This window comes from Venturia canescens, chromosome 10 (genome assembly GCF_019457755.1).
Source record: "Venturia canescens isolate UGA chromosome 10, ASM1945775v1, whole genome shotgun sequence".
In the NCBI taxonomy this organism is placed as follows: domain Eukaryota; kingdom Metazoa; phylum Arthropoda; class Insecta; order Hymenoptera; family Ichneumonidae; genus Venturia; species Venturia canescens.
Window position 1 is genome coordinate 11131715 of NC_057430.1, and position 26188 is coordinate 11157902.

At 44.8% G+C, this 26188-nt stretch overlaps 2 protein-coding genes across 7 annotated transcripts in view; one reads left to right on the forward strand and one right to left on the reverse strand.

Annotated features, from left to right (window-relative positions):
* On the reverse strand, positions 1 to 11639 carry LOC122416988 (polyhomeotic-proximal chromatin protein-like). 5 transcript variants are annotated; one of them, XM_043430175.1, is made up of 13 exons: positions 11316 to 11639; positions 7130 to 7746; positions 6742 to 6966; positions 6172 to 6456; positions 5573 to 5777; positions 5198 to 5436; positions 4174 to 4663; positions 2943 to 3764; positions 2593 to 2853; positions 2336 to 2434; positions 2080 to 2227; positions 1743 to 1923; positions 1 to 1576 (listed from the first exon to the last, which is right to left on the reverse strand). In XM_043430175.1, exons 2-13 carry the CDS (start codon positions 7565 to 7567, stop codon positions 1343 to 1345), a joined length of 3627 nt encoding a protein of 1208 aa, XP_043286110.1. In that variant the 5' UTR covers positions 7568 to 7746; positions 11316 to 11639; the 3' UTR covers positions 1 to 1342. The 5 variants fall into 5 exon arrangements, with proteins under 5 accessions (XP_043286110.1, XP_043286109.1, XP_043286108.1 ...); XM_043430174.1 differs by having other exon boundaries at positions 2327 to 2434; positions 11316 to 11638; XM_043430173.1 differs by having other exon boundaries at positions 2336 to 2452; positions 11316 to 11638.
* The window catches only part of D2hgdh (D-2-hydroxyglutaric acid dehydrogenase), a 19820-nt gene continuing 2164 nt past the window's right edge, over positions 8533 to 26188 (forward strand). Inside the window, exons 1-6 of one of the 2 annotated variants that reach the window (XM_043430177.1) lie at positions 8533 to 8771; positions 23660 to 23975; positions 24362 to 24559; positions 24874 to 25067; positions 25135 to 25303; positions 25783 to 26075. In XM_043430177.1, coding sequence (XP_043286112.1) covers positions 23702 to 23975; positions 24362 to 24559; positions 24874 to 25067; positions 25135 to 25303; positions 25783 to 26075 — 1128 coding nt within the window. In that variant the 5' untranslated portion in view covers positions 8533 to 8771; positions 23660 to 23701. Of the gene's footprint in view, positions 8772 to 8793; positions 8970 to 23659; positions 23976 to 24361; positions 24560 to 24873; positions 25068 to 25134; positions 25304 to 25782; positions 26076 to 26188 lie in introns of those variants that run through there. The other variant, XM_043430178.1, reaches the window with a different exon arrangement.

The window sequence follows — 26188 nt, forward strand, 5'->3', positions numbered from 1 at the left end:
TAATTTTTTATCGTACGGCGTTTTAATGTACCAAGTATCGAGTAATTTCATAACATCGTACAAAATCATTTGGCAGTTGCGATTCTCAAAATGCGATAACGCTGTTCGGAGTTTTTATTGACATGGAAATTTTCGATTACCCGCACTATTATCGATAATTCAATAGTTTTACCGGAATTTTTTCTTTTTTTGAATAATCGTTTCCTAAAATTATCTGTATTTGTAGAAAATTCATAAATATATGCAGTTTTTCAGTATGCATTTTTTTTTTGAGCGAGTAATCGATTAATTTGATGTGTCTCCAATTCCGCTTTCATTCGCTGCACATTTATGTACAAAGTGTCTTAACACGAAGGAAAACAAATAAGAAAATAAAACAGACAAAGGAAAAATCAACCGGTGATAACAAATGTTCATAATCGTACAAACATTTCTAGCAATTTTCTAGCGCTAAAATTTTCTTCGTTACAGATGAATACTGAACACCTTCATTGTTTTTCCTGTTGTTTATTTCTTTCGTTCATTAGTTTTTCCCATTCATTGATTTTCCCATCAATTTTTACGATCGGAATATTTACACTTACAAGTAACCAGGTTAATTCTTTTACGTCGAGGCAAAACTTGTTCGGTTCTTCAAGCGAGTCACAAGTTTCGAAGAATTAAGATTCTTAACGCTATTCCATTATTCAACGTGTTACGGCATGAACTTTTGTTTTTTATTTTCTTTTATATATTTATCGACAAAACGTTTTCGATAATTTCAATGTGAACTGGAAAAATTTACATTCGCGCGTCGATTTTTTTACTTACTCTTCGTGAACTCGCTGTAATTTTACAGATTTATAGTCGCAGGCGAAAAAAACTAAAATAATAATAATAATCACCGTTTTCGCGAAGTTAACGCGAAATATCGTATAGACTATAAATCTCCTTAACGAGTCGCCAAACTCGTTTTTATAAATGTTCTTTAAAATGTCCACAAGAAAACACATTTTTCGTTTAGTAAACACACGAATTTAAAAAATCTATTCAACCGTGTAAAAGTCTACGAAAATTTCATAGTTTTCGTCTGTCTGTCTCTTTCCTTTCTCTCTCTCTCTCTCTCTTTCATTTTTGTCACTGGCGTCATGTAATTCACTCGCGTGATTTATCGAACGGACATCAAAATATTATTGTTTTTAGTCCAAACAGTCGAATTATACGAAAGTATGAGTGTTCAATGAATCTCGTAGAGTATTTTCGTTTTTTCTTCAAGGAGCACAATCTTGCACAAACCCGGTAGATTTCTGTTCTTTTTATTCGTCGTCGAGAATGATCCTCGTTCTTATTTGAGCACGATGCTTCACGAACTATTGTTCGATGTTGGCGACGACGAATTCGACATCAATTCATTCTTCATACAATCGATTCTCGCTACGATTTTCAACGCTGGACCCAACTTTATACTCATCGCGGACATGAGGTGATCTTCCTTCAATAACATCAATGCCTGACCGTCGATCTCCTGGATCGCAAAATCTTCCGCGTAATCCGCACAACCTGGCAGACCTCGAATGAAGTCGCACACTTCGTTTACCTGAAAAATAATCGAGCAGCAGATTCGTAAATTGTTTTTCTTTTATTATCGCGAATTTTTTATGATAAAAAATTATTCAATGTTTTCGAATATTTTTGCTTTTTTTATGGAGAAAATTTCATTAAAAAAATGTAAATAAGAAATGAAGTCGAATGGAAAATCTTACCGTCCATTTGACCGGATGTATTTTCGGTGTGACATCTTCTGGCGTAGGCGTACTCGTCGTGGACAGAGTTTTTTCTTCGTTGCTTTTGATCGAGCCGTCCGAGTCATTTTTCTTCAAGTCAATCTCCATTTCGGTCCATTGTTTCTCATTTGATTCGCGATCCCTTGTTTCTCTTCGTTTACTGAAAGATAATAATTGGAGAGAAATTTGATTGAGAAAGAGGATTTGATTCAAAAGGTTGCAAGAATTGTTCGCAGCTTTGAATGAAAACAAAAACTTTTCGAAATCAGAAGTTGGGAAGTTGAAAAAAAGGAAAATAAGAGATTCAAACGCGTACCTCTTGGCGCAAATGGAGGAACAGAAACGTTTGTCCTTCTTCAACTTGCAATTTTGTTCGTCAACGAGGTTTCCACACGCTTCGCACTTTCCATTTGCCATTCCATTTCCTTCGTTATCGTGTGACGCAATGGAAGCATGCTTCTTTCCTGTGATACAAAAATATAAGAATCCATAGTTAATTTCAACGAATGACAAACATTGAGATTGTTGAATGAAACAGGAAGAATAAAAATTGATTCCATTACTTTTCTTACTTGGCGGTTCCTCGTGGCCATCTTTTTCTCCGATGTTATTTCGATTCAAACCGGTGGGTGTTTCTTGTCCAATTGAGCCGTTCATCGATGAGCGATTAACTGCAAATGGTTCCGAAGCTGTAAGTCAGAGAACACCCAAAACGATCATTTGAGGTCTCGCATTTTCTTTTACAATAAGCCAGTTTTTTTCATTATTTATTAAAGAGTTGACGAAATTTCAAAAAACGCTCGACCAACTTTGAAACCCTTTGCCTCACCTTCTTGTATGACGAATCCTTCGATAACATGAGTAAGAACTTGCGGTTTGACAAGAGCTTTGGGCGGTGCCTGTTTGCTGTTGGTGGAAAGTGGTGTCGAGATAGTTCCAGTGAGTGTGGGTTCTTCGTTGTTGACACCGTTGGTAATGGAGTTGACAGCATTGGCAAGATTCGTCAGAGGATTCGTGCAACTTTTCTCTTCGATCTTGGCAACGGGGGTGGTGGAATTTTCTTCCGTAGGGGGTGTTTTCGTATCGGGTTCTAAAAATGCAAAAGACCAAAAAAAAATCGCCAATTAATTCAACCTGTTAATACAATGAAGAATAAAAAATCTGCGAATTATTACAAACCGGAAGCGTTCGTACGTTGAGAAGCATCCTCGACTGTGGATTCTTCCTTTTTGATAGAACTTTTCGAATCCTCGATCGTTAAAGTTGTATTGTTCGTTGGGTTGCAAGGAATCATCATTGCGCAATCGCTTTGATGAATGCGATCCGGTGAAGGTGCAACGATCATTGTGGAGCTGTTGTCTTGTTGAGGTTGCTGAGGTTGTGGCTGAGATTGATTTTGTTGGTGTTGTTGTTGATGAAGCTGTTGCTGTTGCTGAGGTTGTTGCTGTTGTTGTTGAGCTTGTTGTTGGGCCTGTTGTTGGGCTTGTTGTTGTACCTGTTGTTGAGCTTGTTGCTGTGCCTGTTGTTGGGCTTGTTGCTGTTGTTGGACTTGCTGCTGCTGCGCTTGTTGAGCTTGTTGCTGGGCTTGCTGTTGAGCTTGTTGTTGTTGTTGTTGTTGTTGTTGTTGTTGTTGTTGTTGTTGTTGTTGTTGTTGTTGTTGTTGCTGCTGCTGCTGCTGTTGTTGCTGCTGCTGGGCTTGTTGCTGCAACTGTTGTTGCTGCTGTTGCTCATTCGTCTGACTCATCATCGGGATCGCCTGAACTTGTGCATTCGTTCCGACTATCTGATTTCCAATGATTCCCGGATTCATCGGTTGCTGAATCTGCTGAGGCTGTTGTTGCGGACCACCCGACATCGGCGATTGAACCTGATTCATTTGCAACGTTGTTGCCACTCCCACACCCACCATCGAAACGACTGGCATTATTGGACGGTCGCCCCCTAACACGACGCCTTGTTGCTGTTGTGGTTGAGGCTGTTGCTGCTGTTGCAGGGTCATGCCTGTAAAAACAAACGTCAGATTAATTCAATCTATTTTATCATTTTACTACGATTCTTCAATTCATCTTGAGAGCACTGTATTTTATTTTTTTACAGGAAAATTATAATTTTTTACGTTCGGAGAAGGATCTCTGGGAGCACGCGCTGCCGTTAAAATTTTCGAAAACAAAATAAGTGTGCTTTATGCGATCTCGACAAAACATTTCGGGATCCCACCCCTGCAAGGCCTTTCCGCGCGGCTTTTCAGTATTTTCATCGTTGAAAAAATCAATAGTTGACATATTTAAACCTTATCGTGTATCCAATAAAAGCTTACAATTGGATACCGAGCAACATTTAATTGCGAAGAGAAAATTGGAGTGCATATTTTGAAATGAATTTGGTAAATGTTCATTTTCCCTGAACGTACCCATTAAAGGTTTCGGCTGAATTTGTTGCTGATTGTTTTGTTGTTGTTGTTGCTGCTGGCACTGTTGTTGAATCTGTTGTTGATGCTGGAGTTGTTGCATCTGCTGCATGAACATCTGCTGATACTGGGGTTGCATCGGAGTCGGTTTGCATTGCAATCCGCGGGTCTGTGGTTGTTGCTGCTGTGGTGATTGCATTACTGTTTTGTTTTGTTGTCCAAAGTTTTGCTTGTCAGCGGTGGACATAGGTGAGCCAGGTGGTTGCGCAGAAGTCACCACAGGAACATTTGTCGTTATAAGTACTTTGTTATTGTTGTTGCTATTGGACACTGGGGCCTGTTGTTGCATTATCATTGTTGCGTGATGCACATTAGATTTCGTTTGATTTGCTGAACCGGCCTTTGTAGCGCCCTGAAATGCATTTGGACCGGGTCTTGTGCGAACCACCGGCTTACCACGGCCTTTAACCCCACTTCCATTGCACTTTCCGCTCTGAATGAAAAAAAAAATAAAATCTAATACCACATCACGGATAAAACACGTCGTTTAAAATAAACAAACTCCGCCCGAATGAAATAATAATTAAACATAAATCGACGAACGATCGAAACTAAAACCGAATAAACGAACCGAACTGTATTAATAAAACGAACAAATCAACGAGACAGTTCTTTCCATTTTCTCTCTTTTTTTTTTCTTACTAAATTTTCGTGTGCGCGAGAGCTCGGAGTGCAGAAGCGGAAATGTAATTATGCATCGAGGTTTCCTGTATTTTGTTTTTCTCTTATTTTTCAAGAATGTACCTATACATATTCAGAGCAGATATTGAACATTTTTCAAATTCCCAATAATTTTTTTCAATCCAACAATATTTTCTCGATCGTTTAAGAAATTTGGTTTCACGCAAACCATAATCAAGTGTGTCTGGTTCAAGTACATTCTTCAATTAGCATCGAGGGCTTAAGAAAAAAAGAGGCAACAGGGTTGTTAGAATGGAAATAATGAGTTTGTGGCTCGTGTGTATACCTGCGAGTGTACCGTTGCCTGCACACCGTGTACCGTTTGTGTGGAAACCGAGCTAGCAGGTCGTATATTAGCGCCTTGAACACCCTGCAACGAGGATGGAAGAATACTCAACGGTCTTTGACCACCGACGGCTTGTTTCGCTTGCTGTTGTTGTTGCTGTTGCATGTCCATGACACGTGGCTTACCACCGGCAGCAGCGATTTGTTGGACACTTTGAATCTGTTGTTGAGCCGCTAAAGCTTTAACATAAAACATCAATTAATTACGCTTATTCAATCCCAAACGGATAATCATGAAAATTATTGAAAAAAAAAAAAAAAAAAAAAAAAACAACAACCTCAAGTGTTCGAGTTCTTTGCTTATAAAAATATTCACCATTGTGTGTCTGTATCGCTTGAGGACTTTGTATAAACATATCCGGTTGCGTGGGACCTCGAATAAATATTTGATTCGGTGCTGCAGTCAGAAGCGTCGGTGTTTGAAGCCCCGTCCATGCGACCTGAGGCGCGAATTGCCATGGAGCAAATTGCATTCCTCCTGGTTTTCCAGCCGTCGGCGTCCCCGTCGTACACGTTGTGTACTGTTTTCATAAAAAATTCAATTAAATCAATCGTTGCCAATCATTCGAATAATTAAACCGATTTACGATTAAATCAAAATTCGATCGAAGCTGATTTTATCGAAATATTTCAGATTTATTGCCCAGAATGCATGCTTTTTAAGTACAAAATCGACAAAAAAATTTACCAAATCATAAACGGTTGTCGCCTCGAAAAGTTAGACAGAAATTCAATCATGTTTGATCAATTTAAGGGAATAAAAATAATTAAAAATTTTTTTACAAATATAATATATATAAACACAAATGAATACAATAACAAACATTTGTTGACGTGAAAGTAAATAAATGTTCAAATCTCAAACGATTTAGATGAATGAAAAAAGAATAATTTCACAATTTACTATTCAATTACCTTTTGCACTTGATCCTGCTTATTGGCAGATTGTTGTTGCTGTTGTTGTTGCAGTGACGGGGGCGATTGAGGCGATCCCAAAACACCGACGTGTCCAAAAACGAGGGTCTGTCCACCGCCTGGATTGCCGGAGGTCGGAGCAGGCAGATAGCCGGCGGGAAAGCCTTGAACTTTGGCACCACCTGGTCCTGGATGTCCTGGCCCTTGTCCAGGATTCGAGGTAGTCGTTAGCATGTGCGGGGTCAATTGAGCGCCCGATTGGTTACCATCTCCGGCAGTGATAACCTGATAACCATAATTTGCATATTAGAAAACGTGCTCTATGAAAAAAAAAAAAAAAAAAAATCACTTGGAAATCTGTGAATTCTATTAGCCTGCAATTAGAGAAAATTAATTTTACGATTACTCGAATATTAGCAGAAACGAGAAAAATCTCATTATAAGCAGAACGGAATAAATGAGCTCTGGGATGTGAAGAAACTCTGTACGAATTCGAAAGTAAATGGGAAGTTTGTCAATTCGTCGTTACGTAACGTTGAGAAAAAAAAAAAAAAGAAAACCTCTGCGTACCTGAATGGATTGTGGATTCAGATACAAAGGAGTTCCCTGGGTATTGTACAGATGTTGCAAGTGATAAACTTGACTCTGCATCGGTTGCTGTATCACTTGAACGGCTTGTGGGTGTGCAGCCATCGTCGTTATTGCTGTTCCGCCCTGCTGTCCCGAAAGTGTCATCGATACACCGTGTTGTTGCTGCTGCTGATGTTGCATGGATACGGCTACAGCGCTCTGCAACTGTATTCATCAGAAGGTTCATAAAAATGCCATTGTGGATCGTTGTGTACGAAATTTTGTGACGAAAAATTATTTTTACAACGAATAAAAAACGAAAAAAAAAAAAAATTTCGAGCAAGAGAATTCTGGGAAAAAGAATTTTGTCATATTTCGAATATTTAACCTGTTGTTGTGGCATGCTGGAGGAGACTTGAGGCTGGACTTGAACCTGTGTGACATTGTGTTGATTATTGGCTTGTTGTTGCTGGGCCTGTTGCTGCTGGACTTGTTGAACCTGTTGAACTTGTTGCACTTGTTGTACTTGTTGAACTTGTTGTACTTGTTGTTGTACTTGTTGCTGCTGCTGCTGTTGTTGTTGTTGTTGTTGTTGTTGTTGCTGCTGCTGCTGCTGCTGTTGTTGTTGCTGTTGCACTTGCTGTTGCTGCTGTTGGACATTTTGTTGCTGCTGCATATCGTGCGAGCTTAACATCATTTGCTGTTGTTGCGGGGGCTGCTGCTGCTGTTGTTGTTGTTGTTGTTGCTGCGGCTGTTGTTGCTGGGGTTGCTGCTGTTGTTGCGGTTGCTGCTGTTGCTGTTGTGAATCTTGAATATCTATCGCCATCGTTCTTGATGTACAATTACACGAATTTCCTTTATTTTCGTCTCCCAATACTCCTCGTATCGGTCTGCCTATTCTCTTCTAATGTTCCGGGCTCCTCCGATCATTTTATCTTCCCCATTTCCACTTGCAATGAGCCTATTTCGATTTCTGGACCGAGGTGGAGTTATGTTTTTTTTTTACTGTGGAAAAAGATGGTTTTACGTGAATAAATATGCGCATGGATGCTCGATAATAAATCCGCGGATCCATCGAATTCTACTGTGGGTCTGACAGACCCGAAACCATCGCACTGAAATCATGTGGTCTTGGAAATTGTTTTTTTACTCGCTCACAGCACGTGACTGCATTTTTTCGATTAAATAGAGACGTTTTTATCGTTATTTAACGAAATGAAAATTAATTGTTCTCATTTTCATTTATTATTCGATCTTCTCTCACGAAAAATACCATTTTCTCGTACCACGGAACACGAGAGAAAATGATACACCGTTTTTTCGGAAGTTAAATATAAATTTTCGTGAATTTGACTACAGCTTGAGTGGTTTCGGGTCTCCTAGACCCTCTGTATCCTCCACATTACTGCAGAGAATCGTCTACTTCGAGGAATATATTTGTAAACAGGTGCAAACTCTTCTCGTTCCCATCGTTCTCGCATTATCTCTTTCTCTATCCCCTCCACCCGGAAGAAAAACGGTGAAAATTTCCTCGCGTTTCTTGCGAGCCCTGAAAATTGCCTGGCTACATCAACACCTTTTCTATCTCTGTCTCTCTTTCGTTTAGATTGACCCTCACCCCCGCCACTAATTACTTTTAATTTCGCGTGTCTCGGTCAAAAACATAGCATTATGGAAATTGTAGGCGTTGATAAATAAAAATCATGCAACGACAGGGGGGGGGGGGGGGGAGAGACTTCCACGTTCGTCTGCTGGCACAACATTCGTATTCGTATAATCTTATCTCGCAGTTGTGCAAGCGATTTATTCATCGGCAATGTCATGTTTTCGTCCAATATATAACTCTTGAAAAAAATCACACGTTCGTTGCTTCATCGCAATCAGTTAATCTCGGTGGATCGAGGCAGAGAATCATCGTGGTTGGGAGCTGTCGCTAGTTGTGTTGTGTCTTTCGATCGTATTTTTATTTCCCTTACTACACGTCTCTCGCATTCGCCCGGAGGTGAAAGTATCGAGCGAATATACGAAAAGTAAGCAGTGTCAAAATTTCGTATTTATATTACATTTCTCGGATTAAATATTTCAGAAACATTCTTCCAATGTTTGATTATGCAAAAATGCGATGTGGAACGTGTTATTGTACCGGCTGATTGATGCACGGTGATAAAAACAACTGAAAGTGTGAATAGTATGTAAAATACGTGGGTGCAAGGTGCACGTTCAGTGAGGTGAGCAAATCATTCGTACTGGTGAAAAATATCGAATAAGAATTTCAGGTACGCGCCTCAGCTACGAGCCGCGGAGAGATCCTCATTCGGACACAAAAATTTCGAGTCATCGTGTTTATTATCCGGTAAAGTGTTTCTCAGCGATCTACATAACCTAAAAATATCGGAGTCGCGGTAATTGGTTGAGAGCCACGGGCGCCCTGTTGATGGGACGGGCGCGATACGCGCCCCTCGCTTCTCTCGCCGCTCGCAGGGATCTCGCTTCGTTTGTATTGAGAAGCCAGGCAGCGGGACGCTGGAGGGGAAAGAGCGAAGTCCTCGCCAACTGAGAGTCTCGCCAGCCTGGCTGCGAATAGGAAGGAGAAAGAGAGAGCGAGAGAGAAACGAGTAGGTGGAACACGAGTGAAAGGAGAGAGACGCCAGAGAAAATTAGACGGAGAAAGGACGATAGATGGCAGCAGCGAGTCGCTCGGGGGAGAAAATGATAAGCCATTGGTTCTCCTTACAGTGGTGCTCAAACCGCTCTCGGTGACCTCAAAACCCAAAGAGAATACGCGCGTTAAAGCGCAAGAGTGTGTGCCCCAGGAATCGTATACTTTATACGTCTATATTAGCTTTCTCCCTTGGTCGTACAATAGATACGTCCATCTCTTTAACCATGCGAGCCCTTGACCATGTAGCGTCCTTGAACTGTCAGAACTCAGAAGCCAAAAAAGTCATCGACAATCCGCGTTTCTAACGGACTTTTCAGCTACGAGACCTTTCGATGACTACGGTTTCGACGTGAACACTAAAAAACGACGAAATTTAACCAACACCTCGAATTCCAACGACAAAAAAATCCGACGTCCGCAAGCTTACAGATATTCCGATTTACGCAACGAGCATCAAGAATCTTATTTTTTGCACCGTCTTTTTTTTCGTTTCATTCCGTTCGATGGGAACGTTGTGGTAGGGAAGAAAACTGAAAATCTGTACAAGAGAGACGAAGGGGGAATCGATACGTGAGTTTTCGCCAATCGTAATGTACGAGGGAGAAACGCCGCCGGAGCGAGAAACGAGAGAGATAGCGGGGCGAGATCCATCTTGGAAAGGAGCCGAACAAAATGTCGTCCTGCGGAGACCACCATAATTAGCGTCACGCAGGCAGGGGGAGAACGAGAAAAGGAAGAAGCAAAAAAACGAGCGATGGCGCGGGTAAAAGGGGCAGAGGGCGAGAGAGCGGGGCGCGGTGAAAAGGGAGAGCGAGCCAAGCGCAACAGAGACGGACGAGAAGAAACATGGACGCCAAAGCCCCGAGTTGAACGACGAGCAGCCAGGGCCGGCGGTAGAGTTATGGGAAGGGGGGAGGCTGCGCTCTCTCCCGGTCAAAGAACACGAAGAAGGGGATATGCACAATAAAGTGGTGGCAGAACCGGCTAGGGGGTGACTGACAACATGGGGCCTCGGTCCAGCAGCTACAATAATCACCATACACAAAATAATAATAATAATCATTATCCGCAAGTGCTGTTCCTACCGGTGGCGGTACCTTCCAGCCGAAATTATTCCGAAGCTACAATTCGAAACTGCCGTCCCGCCGTGCTTTTCGTCGGTCACAAAAAAAACGAGAGCTACGATAAACAGCTGGGAAAATTGGAGCCTGAAAAGCTTCTTTCAGTGCTACGAAAAGGAGGAAAACTTTGGAGAATTTCGCTCGTAAAACAGCACCGAAAATTATTGGCTGACTCGCGCTCTCTTTCTCAGCGTCTCATTGGAAACATGAAACTTCGAGTAAAAGGGGCCCCGGAAAGCGCCCGCTCGCAATACGCAACTGGAGAGCCTCGACCATCGCAAGCAACACACAATATCGCTCTGTCTCAATCCGGAACGGGGCGAGCCAGCGAGCCGGAGAAAGACAAAAATTGCTCGGGCGACAGCGACAGAGGCTGCCGTACCAAGAGAGGGCGCGACAAAGACGAGGCGACAGAGATGGAAGAAAAAAGAAAATAAAAACGCTCTCCCCTCCCGACAAACTCGGCTCGGATACTCACATGGCGACTGCGCAGTCACACCTAGGCACGTTTCGAGTTCACGTTGAGCGATCTCGCAGAAAGAGAAAGAGAGAAAGAGAGAGAGAGGGACTCGCGTTAAACACGCACATTCACAAATAATCCGAGGTGGGCAATGCCAGAAATCCCCCAACGGTACACGCGTAACACAATGTCGCACGATATCCAGAGAGCCCGATGAAGGGAAAAAAATAATGATGGAAAAGTGAGGAAGAAAAAAAGAAGGAGAAAAAAAAAAAGAAAAACGTGCGAAAGGGAAGAGGAGGAAAAACACGGCAAATAAAAGTACACTCACACGAGAGAATCGTCACGATTATTTCCACTTGACGTAGAAACGTTGCACTTTTTCAAATTCGCAAGCCCGCATAGATGATTAATTGAAAATATCGAATGTTCGTTCACTGAAAAAGCGTAGCGCGTACTCGCGGCCGGTTGGGTCAAAATAAACGCGTTACCGTAGGCTAGACGTCGAGAAATAAATAGTAACGAAAAGTGCGAGAGAGAGAGCTCCGTCCTCTCGAGGCTTAGCGCGCTCACGACCGTCTCGTTTTCCCGAAGAGCTCGGGTAAATGGCGTTGCGCCGTTGCTCCGAAAGTCGCGAGTGGCGAGGGCAGCGGGGGTTCACCGAGCATTGGTTAGAGACCGGGCGCGTAACTCGCCTCGTCTGGCCTCCCTCTGCTCATTGCCCCAGCGGGTAATACGCGGTACGCGACCGCCCCTCGCGTCCATTCCCCCTTCCGTCTCCCTTCGTTTCGGCGCGGTGTGGGGCCTGGTATTTCAACGTCGTTGAACGGCCGTGGGGGCGAGGGAGGCCGAGAAGTTGCTGGCATATGAAACGCTCGAAGAGCCTCCTTGCCCCTTCCCCGGGGGAGATAAACCCTCGGGTTTCTCCCCCCGCGCCGATTGGGAAGGCGCGTCGTTGTTCGTTGATTGGACGACGGCTGACAAATCCCAGAGGCATCGTTGCCGGAGCTCGGGAGGCGGAGCTCGCGAGCGACGAGCCACTTTTAGTCGCTCCGCGAGATGCCGGGGAGGCCAGGGGGGACGGTGCTCGCGAGGATCTGCTGCGCATGCTCCTCGCGTAACGGTACCAACACTCTCGCACCAACTTTCCGGGCATTCAATCGTTAACCGTGCCTCCCCACCTTTCTCAATTTAATACGAGCAGAGAACGTCGCCCTTGTCACGAGAAAGAGAAGGAAATGAGAGAGAAACCGAGCGGCTCCCCTACCCTGCGCTATACATCACTACGCCAGACGTTTTACTGGTGTTGAGGCATCGCTGTACGGCGAGAATCTCCCAGGCACGTACGCCGGATATCCGGGACCCCGGGGCTTCCGAGATTAAACTACAACATCGCTGGATAGACCGGACGATCTTCGTTTGCCAAAACAATTCCATGGGCCGGGAGCTCGCAGGCTTTCTCCGTCATCGGGGATCTCGCGCGTCTGGCTCGACGATAAACGATGTTCCGGACCACCGTCCGAGCGGCGGAAGTCGCTTGGGCTACTTTGCCTCTGGAATCGCGGAGCTTACGCCCCTACGTTTGCAAGCAATCAACGCGGTGTGCTGATCTAGCTTTTCGAAAACATGCCCAAGCTTCACGATCTTCACCGACCGGGAGAGCTGCTGGGACTCCTAAATCTACCTGGTGAAATCGGAGTATTTTTTGGATTTTTCGGTACTACCAATGAATCTCAACGTCGACAAGAACGCGCGGTGTAAACAGCTTGCGAAGAACGGGGCTCGGGTCAAACCCGGCAACGCAGGACGGCCCTGCGCCCCTTTCCCACCAGGCACGTACACTCTCGCCGGCACTTCCAGGGACTCGTTGTTTCGCTGTGCCAATAAAAAAGACTCCCGGCCAATAAATTCTCATCAACTTTTCTATCAATCAAGCCGGCGTCGTGCCAGAGGCACCTAGCCAGATCCAGCACCCCGGAAGCTCATTGCAGTGAGGTGGCCCTTCGAGATTTTGCGCGGAGGGCTCTAGTTTACTCTCGGACGAGTTGAAATTTATCGTTGACTCGATACCCCGCAGGAAGCCTGAAAATGGAAATCTTCCACGTTGCGGACTCGACGTCCCTGAGAAGACTCGAGGGACTCGCTAGCTGATAAATCCTGTTGAAAGGAACGGAGTATTTCGCAAATTCAGGCGAGCGGGCTTGAGCGGTGTGCGTACGGCCCTGTCACAGCTGTCTCCGAGAGCCACGTTTGCACTCCCCGCTCCCGGTGATACACACACAAACACGGGCCGGCAGAAGTTAAAACGAGAGAGAGAGTGTTCGAAGCACGCACGCTGTGCCTGGCTGAGAGCTCACCGTGAATTGGTGGTTGATTATCAAGCGAAAAATCTTGGGCCTATCGGATGCGAGGGAATATCTCCCTCGTTTTTATGCTCCTTTTTGTTTCTATGACACGTTATGCTCCAGAGGAGAGTGCGTCGAGAGCCGCGGATGCAATTTCGCCTAATGGGAAGGACGGCGGGGGGAAGCGGGAGAATTGCGAGAGGACCTTAGGAATGCCGAAGCCTCGCCGCTTTTAGCACCAAACGATTTATCCAAGTTTGCCGAACCTACGAGGGCATCGGAGCTCCAACAAAGTCAAGCTTTACTTGTCAACGCGGAAGATTCGAAGGTTGAACCTCGCGGTCGAGGACTCCACGGGAGCTGAAGAATCCGGGGAGTTCTAGATCACCGGCTGCTTGCCAATGATAAACCCTGCAACGAGGCCGCCGAGGGTTGTCCATCGGTGGGAGTATCTCCGGCTCCGAAATTCGAGGCTTTACGATTCCACCGAGACGAGTGATATCTGTACGCATGAGGAGGCTCCTTTGCGATAAAATGTACAAGGGATAAGCGTCGATCTCCCGTCCCCCGTAGTTTCCGGGTCTCCTCTGGTGGCTTATCGTCCCCAGGGCTCCCCAGCTCTTCGTCCCTCTTTCTCTGCAGCGGCGATTTCTTCAGGAAGCCTTCTCTCCGCGTGGATGTAGCCGGCGCGGTGGGCGAGGAGGCCCATACGACTCGAGTGAAATTGAGATTAAGCACGGGCGCGTTGCGACGAGTGGGTGAGCGAGCCGCACGGAGCGCAATTCTTCGATGTTGTATTGTGCGAGTGCGAAGCTCGGGAGAGAGGAAGAGCTAAAAAGAGCGATAGAGCAAGGCGAGATGGATGGAGAGTGAGAGGGAGAGCGAGATAAAGAGGAAAGGCAGAGATCCTCGAGCGTCAGGGCCGTACGTAGCTGAGCTATATCAAAGGCTGCTGATGTGGATGTAAGCGTCGGTGGGTGTGCGGGTGTTGAGTCCAGGATGTGTGCGTCTGGGACGTAGCGGCATCGGTGTATCTCTCTCATTGCTGTGCTGCTGCGAGTATTATTCTCCGTGGGTGGTGGGGCAAGTGGATGGCCGACCAATGGTTTAGGCCGGTTGGAGTTGCCAAGGAAACCGGTTAATGATTCGAGCCGCCACTGAGGAATTGGCTTGCTCTTCGCTCGCAGGTTTGCCCGTGAGTCTGGCGCATGCGTTAGTTCTCCCCGTCCGCGTCCCTCCCCACCGGCCACCCACGTCCCCCTACGCGTTTCAACTTTTATGTCTATCGGAGGCGGCTTGGTGTGCGTGTTGTCAGGACGCCGACACCACGGAGAGGCACGATTTATTAATAGCGAATACTCTTGGCTCTCCGTCGCCGTGTGCACGGACCTAAGTCCGCAGATGTGTTGTCCGCGTGCATGTGACATCGGGGGGCTACGTGCGTGTCGGGAAAATTCTCCCTCCTGGCGTCCCCGACGTCGGTGTGCACGTTCAGCAATGGTGTGTGCTTGGCCAGCCGAGCATGTGCGAACGCAAGCACGCTCAAGAGAAATCCGAGCATATACTTCGACCCCTCTTCCTCTCTCCCTGCCTCGCATACCTATTAAAACACCCAACGCGCACACCGATGCTCGGTCTACAACCTCTTTGGAATCTGTGTTGGGCTACACCAGAATAAGAGCAAGAGAGAGCGCTCCCGGTTGACCGAGACAGAGGAGAAAGGGGATCCTCGGTAAAATGGTTAGAGAGGGAGAGATCGCAGAATGGTGCAAGACGAGGGAGACGGAGAACAGGAGCGTTTGTCAGCAGCTCTCGTAGCCGACGATTGGTTTCCTTCCCACCCCGATCAGCCAACTTTGCTTTCCCACACCCCACTGAATCGACAAGCTTCAGTCTCCCTTCTCGTCCCACCCTATTCTATTCTATATACGGCTCGCAACAGCGTATGAACGCCGTCATAGAAACTACCCCCGATCCCTTCTCTTGCCCCCCTCCCTCGTTCCTTCCCACCAAACTCGTACGCAATGATCGCCGAAACCCTGTCTCTGCGGCGTACATATTTTTCCATTACGCTTCTGTTAATTTAATCATTGGACGACCCCCGAATTAGTCCTTCCTCCGCTTCTCTCTCTCCCTCGTTCGATGCAACAATTAGGGTTCTATAAAACACCATGTTGGCTGCCACGGGGACAAGGTTAGAAAGAAAACTTCGCAGTCCACTGCGGGATCCCCACTGCGGGTTCTTTTGAACCAGGACCAATGCATCGTTTTCGGTCGAACAACGTTGCCGCGCAGATTCATTCGACTTTTGCTGCAACGAAACAATCCTTTCCGCGACATTGCGCCTCGTACTTTGGCTCATTGTCAGTCAAAAGGTGTTCAATTGTCTGAGCGTTGGGCGCATTTCTGCGCATCAATCCCGCTCTGTTAAAAGTCATGGCTTAAAAAACGTTTCGCCGAGGGGTCTGCGAACCAGCAAGCTTTCCCCGAATCCTTCCGTTTCGCACCGACCAAGGAAAAAGATGGCGACGAATTCAAATCCGGTGACGCAAGCTCCAAAAAGCCCCCGCTTTTCTCAATTCAATGCCAGTTTCAGCGACGCTTAATGGGCAAGGTCACTGCGCGCTCCATTGCATCAACAATAAGAGCCTTGATGCATGCCTCGAGTGAATTGATAAGCGCGATAAAAGAGAGCGCGGCCGTACCCGTTGCCGGTCTTCGGCGCGACGGAGTCGAGGTCAGCGAGAATGTGACTCGATCGGATGACTCATTCGTCGCTCTCATTCGCAAATATAACATAAAACATTTATATTATTCTTGCGCTTGATATATTAGCGAACGATAACAGTCTAAAGCGATAAATTTTATGCTCGGTATTTCATGTCGAGGTTATTGAAAGAGCGAACGGCGTCTGGAGCGAGTCAGCTCGGTGCGCTGGATGAAGTTGAAATCAACGTTTCTCCGCCTAGACCAGAACCAAAGGGCATCGGAGGCCCCGTGATTCGCAGGTCGAGAAACTGAGGATCGTTGATCGCTCGACCGATATGACGAAGTCCTCGAACATTGAGCCCGGAAGAAAACGTTCATTCTCCACATTTTCCACGAGCCCGTGACCAAAGAGCTCGGCAAAAGTGCATAAAATGGCAATCGACGGCACTGCGGATTTGCTGCACCGCCAAACACTTGAATCGCTCGATCGCTCGAACTCGCCTTCGAGTATATGTCGACGTGACGAATCGTTGAGCGACTGCCGTCCCTAATTATACGGCCATCGCGTCCCATCGACATTTTGTCGGCCGGGCCACGCCAGACCGCAGTTACGTAACGCGTTCCAGGGAAAGAGCGAAGTACTTCGGTAGAGGGAAACAGAGGAAATTGGGAGGATGGAAATCTCGATGAACGTTGCACATTTTTGTGGCTCCGCAGAGGAGCAACTTGGCGTCGCGAGAACCAGGGCGGAGGGAAGGTGTCTGCTGCGCAGCGCGGCACTATGCTGCCGGTGAGTTCGGATGCAGACCGCATGCCCGTGCAACGTGTGCATCGTGACTCCACACTGCAGGAAAGCTCAACGCTCGAACGGAAAATCCTAGAGGGGCCAAGTCGCGTGCCTGCGAGCAAACGCCATTGTTTCCCGTTTCTCTCGTACCTCGAAGTTTGGATGTGCTCGTGACCGACTCGTCCTGCATGTCGACCAACTCAATGGAGGCTTCTGGCCGGTCCAGCGCTCTGGAAATCGGACTTTGCACGAAAGGCGGAGAAATCGGTTTTGAGATTGATCGGCGCCCACCCGTGCCCCTGGAACCCTTCGATCTCTTGGAGCTCAGGATCGTTAATCTACATGTCGCCGAGCTACCGATCGCGTCTACGAACGTAGCAGCGGCTTGACACGATTGGGTGTTGGGAAGGTCATTTTCAAAGGGCAAAGCCAAGGCGTGCAGCGTATCCGTACTCGGAATTTTTCTTAATTTCTCCATTTCGAGTTGTTTTGTCACCCATTGAAGGAGCTTCTGCTTTATCAGCAGAAATGAAGCGGTTGCGGTCTCGATGCACGGCCTTGCGCTGCGACGTACGTGCTAAAAGCACATTTTAAGAAGCTTCAAGCAGTTTTCCTGCCGGAATCCCCGGCGAAAATACGAAACGAGCGAGTGGCACGATTCCCGTGCAGCGAACACGGGAGTATCGAAACTAATGGGAGGTTTTCGCGTCGATCCAAGACTGAATTTCGCTCTTACCGCCCGATCTTTGAGCCCCTGCCAGCCAATTTCGACCTCGCGTTCTTCCCCGTTCTCAAAACGATAAAGGCGACTCCGGGGAACGTTTAAAACGCGGGCTATTCGAGATAAAGTGGCGTGGACGCGGTAACATATTGCGAACACCGGCAAGAACACGTGCCAGCCAAATTTTGCAGAGAGCACGCAGTTCCGAGTGTCTCCATTCGAGGTACAAAAGAGTCGATGAGAGAACGCGAGAGGGAGAAAGTATCGGAGGAGGTTACAAAGTGGAATAAGGATGAGAAAAAGTGACCATTCGCGGACCCCCCGCCCGATTTTTCGGCGACGTATCTTCCGTGCGGTGGCTCCGCGTTCTATGTACATGGAAAAGTGGAGGTGATCACCGGGTGGTCGTCCCTACAACGGGATCGCCGCGCCTTTCACGTTCCTATGCTTATATATATGAGCCCGCATCTATATAGGTGTATCCTAACCGTCTATATATTTGTATATACAAGCATACATAGAAATGTATATCTATAGACATAGACGTTGAGCGAAATATAGGTATATTTATAGATAGATAGATATATATATATATATAAATATAAATGGGCGAGAGCGATGCGACGTATTCCCGTTAAACGTGGCGCCGCCACCGACTGCGTCCTCCCCCCTCCCTCTCCTCGTGACGTTCCCCACTCCAAGAAGCCGCGATGTTTTCTCTTGCCCTCGCGCGCGCGCGCGCCCATGAAAAAACTGCTCAACTTCTCGCTCGAAGTGAGCGATGCCGCGGAGATCGGTTTCCTTCTCGACTCGTTTCGACTTCTGTTTCTTTTGCTTCTGCCTCGTTTTCCCCCACTCTGAATCATAAAATCTCCATACATCTTCGTCTCGCGGTGTGCCCCGCGCTCCTCGCGTTTGCGCGTTCCATCCTCCGCGCGCTCGCTCAGTCATTACACGTCGTTCTTTTCAGATCTTCGGCTCATCGTTTAACTCTCTCTCTCTCTCTCTCTTTTTACTTTTTATTTTTCACCTCTTTCCAATGACGCGCTCCCTCGTCTCGCCCGAAAAGAGGGCGCTACTATTTTACCCCCTCTCGCACCGGCCGCTCTCCGCGCTAGTTCGAATCCCATTGAAGGAATTCTTCCACTCTCGCTTCTTCCTATATTTGTATAGAACTCTGTCTCTAGATTTACCGCGTATGTCGCTAAAGGAGCAATGAATAGTGCGCGCGTGCACGGTGGGCGTACCGCCCCATCGCGCGCGCCACTCCACTCGCGCTACTCCGATGTTCTCTGACGCTTTCTCACTCCTTCGCTTCTCTCTCTCTCTCTCTCTCTCTCCACACTTGGCCTTTGCCTCGGATACACGACTCTCTCTCCCTCTCGCTCTTTCATCTCTTGCATCGAATCCTCAACTGTCCCGCGGGGAGTTGCGCGTCGCGGTGCACATGTTTTTCCACCGCTTTCTCATTTTCCTATGGACCAGAAACGTTCTGCAGCCCAAACCCCATTCGCACATTTCATATACACGGACCTCCGGAGTACGAGGATTCATAGAAACCGAGTGCGCCGTCTCGCTCGATGCACCGGGAGCTCGTCGAATGGCCGAATCACCCGTTGCATTCAGTCACTCTTGATCGCTATTCTTGTCGACACACCTCTTCTGCTCCCCCCTTCCCCTCCCTTTTTTCTCGCTTTCTTCGTCGCCCCTCGACCTTTCTCTCTTTCTCTTTCGCGTCTACTTTCCTTTTCTCTGCTTCGCTCGGCTCTTACGATTCCTACATCCATTCATTTTCATATTTAGTGTATTTACCACTTTTTCAAATATATTTGTGCCTTTTTTTATAACTCAGTACAAGCATTCACGAATCTTTGGTTTTGCTTCACGAATTTTTCTTCGCATGCTTATTATTTCTCACTTCCTCTCTGTCCTCCTTCGTACTGTTGCTTTAGAGATTTCATTTCCCCTCCGCATGACATTTTTCTTTTTGAGGGATTTTTGTCTCGCATTGTCCAGTTAGTGAACCGCCGTCGTGATCAATCGGCCGAGTGATCTGGGCTTTTTTCGTTGGTTCGTTATTTCATTTTTTTTTGGATTTTGAGGAGCACGAATATATGAAGCAATAATATATGGACTGTGGCAAGCTCGAGCTGTTTAAGTAGCGAGGGAGAGAGTTGATTGGAGCAAATGGAATCTTTATTTTGGCATTTTGCAAAATTACTCGGGAAAAACACAAGTTCTGCGTGGCTCTTTTTGGAAATTAAACACATCGAACGTTTCCTATGCGATAATTTATAAATTGCAGTTACTATTTGTAACAAACTGCTCCAATTGGTTGGCTTTTGATGATTCTGCTTATGGAGAGATTTTCTTTTGAGCCTGTTCGAGCATCACCGAGGTTTCGTTCTCGCACTTCCACAATCGCTCATATTTTCATTTGCTGTCCGATGGTCTGATTCGGTCGAATCTTAACTTAACGAAACATTGCGCTGTTAAAGAAGAAAATGCAAATCGTCCAATCTCAAATGATCGATTTTCCAAAATAAATTGCAAGAAAAGGACATTGACGTTTACGTTACTGGGGCGCAGCGTTCTTACTGCCTTCGTAGTTGAACCATCAAATAATTCGCTGTCTCAGAGTACGAAATCGGAAATCTCATGATTCGATTACCATAGAATTGAATTAGCAATGAAGATGCCAACGGATATAGTATACAATTGGGTAATCGATCGTTGGAAAGACGTTTTTGGTGACTTCCAACAATGCAAATAACTGCGCGATAAGAATCCTCGGTGCTCCAGTACACTTTATAAGTCTATATATTTCTTGATTCGTATATGAGGAAACAAGCACTTCGAATCGAGCCTACTTTTTACACTAAGCAAACGGAAAATTTACAGTTTCAGAGGTTTTCGTTGCGATATTATCGTTCGAATGATCATTTCGTTCAATAGTCCGATTTTTGGTTGTTGCGCATTCATTGACTTTCCATTCTGCCTGCTTAAAATTTCTACCACATTCTTCCTCTATCGCTCGCAGCGTTTTTTTCCCACTTTCCTGTTGTAGTTGCTCGACGCATTTCAATGGTTTTTCTTCACCATTCGCCGTGATCGGACGTCGACTTAAAGCCACGTCAGGAGCGAATGTTGTCTCCCCGAGTTTCCACGTCCGCGTGGGTAAAAATATTGGATTTCCGGGGACCAAATAAGCGTTTAGCATCTCTAATCTCGTGCGGTATAGAATGGGAGGATAAAGTGCGATGCGTGCGGAGGGTCCGGGAGATTTGGCGCGAGTAAATTTGTTCGCGCACCCCCGCAGAAGGGTTTCCCTTTTCGTGAGGGTGATCTAAAGGGCCTAATCTCGTCCTCTTCCTTCCTGCTTTCCCCTGGAGCCACACGCACGTACATAACTGATACAGGGAGCATGTACTTCGGTGTCGCGTGTGTGCGCGTGTATTTTTTGTGTTTCGGGGCATTTTGGGGGGGAGAAATAAACGGTAGGGATGGAGGAGAGCGCATGGGCGAGAAATATAGATCTGCGGGTGATCGCAGAGCCCCGAAGCCCTCTGGCATGTGCTATATACACGAAACGTGTTCTTCCGCGCCCAGAAATTCTCCTATGTATATGAAAGGGAATCCCCCCCGAGGCTTTGCGCTCGGGAGCATGCGCAGCAGCATTCCTTTCGCGTGTGCGCGTACAGATGTGTATATCGCTGTATATAGTAACACATACACGCGGCAGTTGGTGAGCCCATGTACGCACAGTGATACTCATCGATGTGGCTAAGAGATTGTACCGGAGCTAACGGGCTTGGGGGAGGAGGCACAACGAGCGCGAAGAGGGGCACAAAAAAAACGAAATTAATGGCAGACGCGGGGAAAAAGGGATTATTGCTCTTCCCGAGGGTCGTGCTTCTCTCCCCTCTCTCTTCCCCCCCGCCCTTTCCACGCGGCCCTTTTTTCATCTCCTTTTCTTTTCCTTTGTACATTTCACCTACTGTTTTGCAGCGAACTCTCGTCCTATTTTGCCACCTTGAATTTCGCACCCACGGACGAACTCGCGAACGCAACGCAATCAATCACTCGATCGATTTCTCTCTCCTCAGCCCTTCCTCATCTTTTCGCCAAGTTTCCCACCAAAATTTAACCATTTTTTACGAAAACTCTTTCCCGTTTATTTATCGATGTTCTCCTCATTATTTTTGCTGTACTTTTCGTTCCACATTCGTCGATGTCGTTGCGAATTTCAGCAGAAACTATCCGCACCTCGCGTGACGCCCTTCCATTGGTTTTTTTTTGTCAATTATCGTCGAATCGTCAAGCTTTTTAATTAGGTCCGCACGCATTTCTGCTCGTATACTTTTTAATCACGCAGTGTCATAACGACCGGTTTCATATCTGCTACCGAACCGCTTTTCGCTTTCTTTTCCATTCCCTTTAATAGTCCCCTTTAACAGGATAAACACCATGAAACGCTCGGTCTACATATAGCCGTGGGTATACACGTCGCTAGCACGTGACGCCATAAAGTCCTTTTTCTTCTCCTTTTTTCTCCACTACAGCCTCGTCGCTGGTGGTGGCGGAGGACCTCTTCACTCTCGAGATCATTGGCCATGCCTATTATTACTATTGTGTATAGAGATTATTCGTCTCGCGCAGGTAAAACTGCGCTCACTTTCGGCTCCATTTTTTTCCCCTCTTTATCATCCCACGGCTACGAATCCCACTACTTTTCGGAGTACTTTAAATGATGGCTTAACTCTGCTGAAGTGACGAATTGTGGCAGCTAGTAAGGGAGGTGGAAAACAAAAAGTAAAAATCGTTGCAAAATTTTGGAGTTTTCATGAATAATTTTTGAAAAATTTCTCTTTTCTGCACTGAGAATAATAATATTTTTAACAATTGAATGCTCGATCCAACATCCACTTGTGATAAATTAAGTCATTTATCCGAATCAATATATTTTTCGTTTATGCGAATCGACTAAACGAGCGAAACCGAAGCTTTTGTTCGAATAACTCGAAACATTTGTTCATTTCTACTTAAGGAGTTTCGGCAGATATGCTAATAAATTTAAAGAAATTTACCAAATTTGGTGATAACGTTCTTCAACATAAAGTGCAAAAGCACTACTTTTTTCCAAATTTTCTTCTACACAGTTATCGAGTTATTGAGCATTAAAGCAGAGTTCTTATACCCGGAATGTATACTTATATATGTCGAAACGCTGTGCTTATACACGTGATATTTCGTCTTTAATTACTCGGCAACTGTGTGGAAGAACGATTTAAAAAAAATATCATCACCAAATTTTATAAAATTCTGAACTTTTTGAAATTTTTTGACCTTAACGTGGCTCAGCATGACACCATTGTATCGACTGTACCGAAACTCCTTAATTCACATACACTTTTATCGTATATTTATTTGAATATCAAGTACTGAAGTATCCAAACAGTTTTGTTGAGAATGATAAATTTTTGTAAATCTAATCATACTGGTCAGCTTAAAAAGCCCAAAATTTGTTGAAATGTATTATTATATTAGCCAACATGATTTGTGAAAAATGACAAATGATTTTGATAGTCGGATTTTTAATTCGTGTAGCTTGACCAAAGCTCATCGATGACGAACCAAATCAACTGTCTGTACAAATGTCTACCTCGAAAGAAAAGTTCAGTATATTTTATATGATTTTGTTTATTCAGCTGAAGGTTCTCTCACCGCAACACAATCTACGGTGATTCAATATACAATTATTTTCGTAGCAACAAAATATGGCGTTAGAGTAACCCAAATATCGTCACACAAGCGCCTCAACTTCGTCAATCCAAATCGCTATCTGTTTGAATAATTATCTAAATATTTTGTGAAATTTAATAAATATTTTGTCGTGCGTATGGGACTAAATATTTTAGTTAAATTGAACATTTTTCAGGTTTTTTGAAGGGTTTTGTTTTTGTGTACAAATTTTGCCGAATTCGTTGATTGGATTCTAGTTTATTTTTTGCTTGAATTTCGTTAGAAAAATCTGTACTTCGATCTCGTTTGTTTTCGATTATAGATTATTATCGGGACATTTTAATGAAACGCGATACTTTGATTTTGTGCAGATTCGGCCTCCAAACTGAAGGATTTAAAGAGTTCCTACAACCATGGGTCTCCAACGGATTCTAAAGCTTTGTAATCACGCAGGTGAAACTACGTTTCTACAAAATGGAAAAAAGTTGTTAACAGTCGTCAGAAATGCATCGACCAACGCGAAACCCGATTTGACCTCGGTGAGGTACAAAATCGAGCGTGGACCTTACGCCACTCTGAACGAAGCTCATCTCCAATTCTTTAAGAACACACTCGACGATAATAGAGTCATTACGGACCCTGAAGAATGCGAATCTTACAACGTCGATTGGATCAAGATGGTTCGAGGTCAGGGAAATTCTTTCCTTTCGGTGACCGATCCCGAAGCAATTTGAGCTCCAAAATTTTTCAATGTCGTACAATTCAAAAAGTTTTTTCAAGAAACATATCGTAAATTGAAATAAGAATAAAAAATTCAAAAGTTTCGAAATTTATGGTTTTTGACTTTCAAAATGTTCCAAACTTAATTCCAAATGAAAATTCTTTACATCGAAATTAATTGTTTTCTGATGCTCTCAATGATACTCAAATTGTCCAAGTTTTTTTGTAAACGATTTTCATGAAACGCCAAGAAAAAGTTTTGATATAAAATTGCTATTACAAATGTTTACATTTTTTTCATATTCGATAGGAAATAAAGAATCCAACTGTGTTCTCGTAACGTTTTATTTCAGGCAACAGCAGACTCGTTTTGAAGCCAAAAACAACCGAAGAAGTATCGAAAATCTTAAAATACTGCAACGAAAATCGTTTGGCCGTTTGTCCACAAAGTGGAAACACGGGACTCGTTGGAGGGAGCGTTCCTGTTTTCGATGAAATTGTACTTTCCATGAAACTTATGGATCGAATTATTTCCACCGACGAATTATCAGGTTTTTTATTTCATCGTTAAAAGATACTCCAATTTTCCCCTCCCCTTTTCTGGCCAATTTTTCAACTCTTCGAATTGTCGATTTTCCTCATTAAATTTCCTCCGCGACTCTCATCAATGATATTTTTACAAACTCATTGAAATTTTTTTCCCAAATGGCAGTTGGAATGAAAAAATTTTTCAAATCCATTTAACCACAAAAAAAAATATTAAAAATCGCTTTTATTGGCTCAGTCTATAAATTTTTTCAGTGTTTTTCAAATAAATGTACAAAAACGAAGATTTACAGTAACCAATTAAAAATGATTTACAAAGGTAGCGTGGCGTGCGAAGCTGGATGTGTGCTCGAGTCCCTGGAGACTCATTTGGCCCAGTACGGTTTGATGATGCCACTGGATCTTGGTGCAAAGGGAAGTTGTTTGATAGGTGGAAACATTTCGACAAACGCAGGGGGCTTGAGACTTTTGCGTTATGGAAATTTGCATGGAAACGTTTTAGGAATCGAGGCGGTGAGCGAAGATATAAAAATCTTGAATGGGGCGAGATAAAATTGGGATTGAAAGGTCGTTTGTGCAGGTCAAAGCGAATGGAGAAGTGATCGACTGTATGAACACTCTCAAGAAGGATAACACCGGTTACCATATAAAAAATTTGTTTATCGGATCGGAAGGGACTTTGGGAGTCGTAACCAAAGTTGCTATTCAATGTCCCACTAAAGCGCTGTCTACTAATGTTGCTTTTCTAGGTATACCCAAAAAGTTCACTAAAAGTTAATAATATCAATTTTTAGTATGCGCGTTGATGAATTTTTGTAGTTACCGTCTCATTTTGTTTATTCTGTCAATGAATTTAGGAAGCTTTTTATTATTTCAGCTCTCGTTGAGTCAATTTCAACAATTTTTTCCACAAAATAGTTATGAAAATTATGTGACTGCGTCGAACGCTGAAGCAGTTTCCAACGTTGGAGTCCAACGAAATGAATGAAAAAAATATTTATAATTAATCATTTTTTTATTTCACGAATCATTGATGTGGGTTGAAAAATAACGAATTGCAAATTCGGCAGAAAACAGAATTGGAGATTTACTGGAATTATTCGAGAGTTTTTTTAGATTATTTCGTTGAACTCCAACGTTGCAAACTTCAGCGTCATCTGCGTCGATGATAATTCAGCTGTCACTTTTTTACAAGTTAACGCTAAAAAGCTGAATTTTCAAAATTTAGGATTGACAGATTATGAGAACGTGTTAAAGGTGGTGAGACTGGCAAAGAGAGAATTAGCAGAAATATTGTCATCCTGTGAATTAATGGACAAAGAATCATTGGACGCGACGACAGGAAATTTGGGTTTACGTTCGCCGTTGTCAGGGGAAGCACATAATTTTTACATGTTGATTGAGACAGCGGGTAGTAAACAGACACATGACGAGGAAAAACTGTCATCGTTCGTTGAAAAAGCACTGTCGGACGGTTTGATAGAGGACGGTACAATGACGGGGGAGCCGGCGAAAATAAAGGTTAGAACGACGCACGCTCGTGTGCATAACCTCAAAAAACATCGAGAATTCTATTGGAAAGACTTCACTGTGATTTTTCGACACCAAAATTCTATTGACGATGGAAAAGTTAA

What these genes read in the sequence shown, in the direction of transcription:
- LOC122416988 (XM_043430171.1), bottom strand. Translation starts at nt 7,567, where the DNA reads ATGGCGATAGATATTCAAGATTCACAACAGCAACAGCAGCAACCGCAA. An exon ending in TGAATCCACAATCCATTCAG is followed by an intron (nt 6,457 to 6,741) that starts GTACGCAGAGGT and finishes TATGGTTATCAG; the next exon opens with GTTATCACTGCCGGAGATGG. An exon ending in AGGCAACGGTACACTCGCAG is followed by an intron (nt 4,664 to 5,197) that starts GTATACACACGA and finishes TTTTTCATTCAG; the next exon opens with AGCGGAAAGTGCAATGGAAG.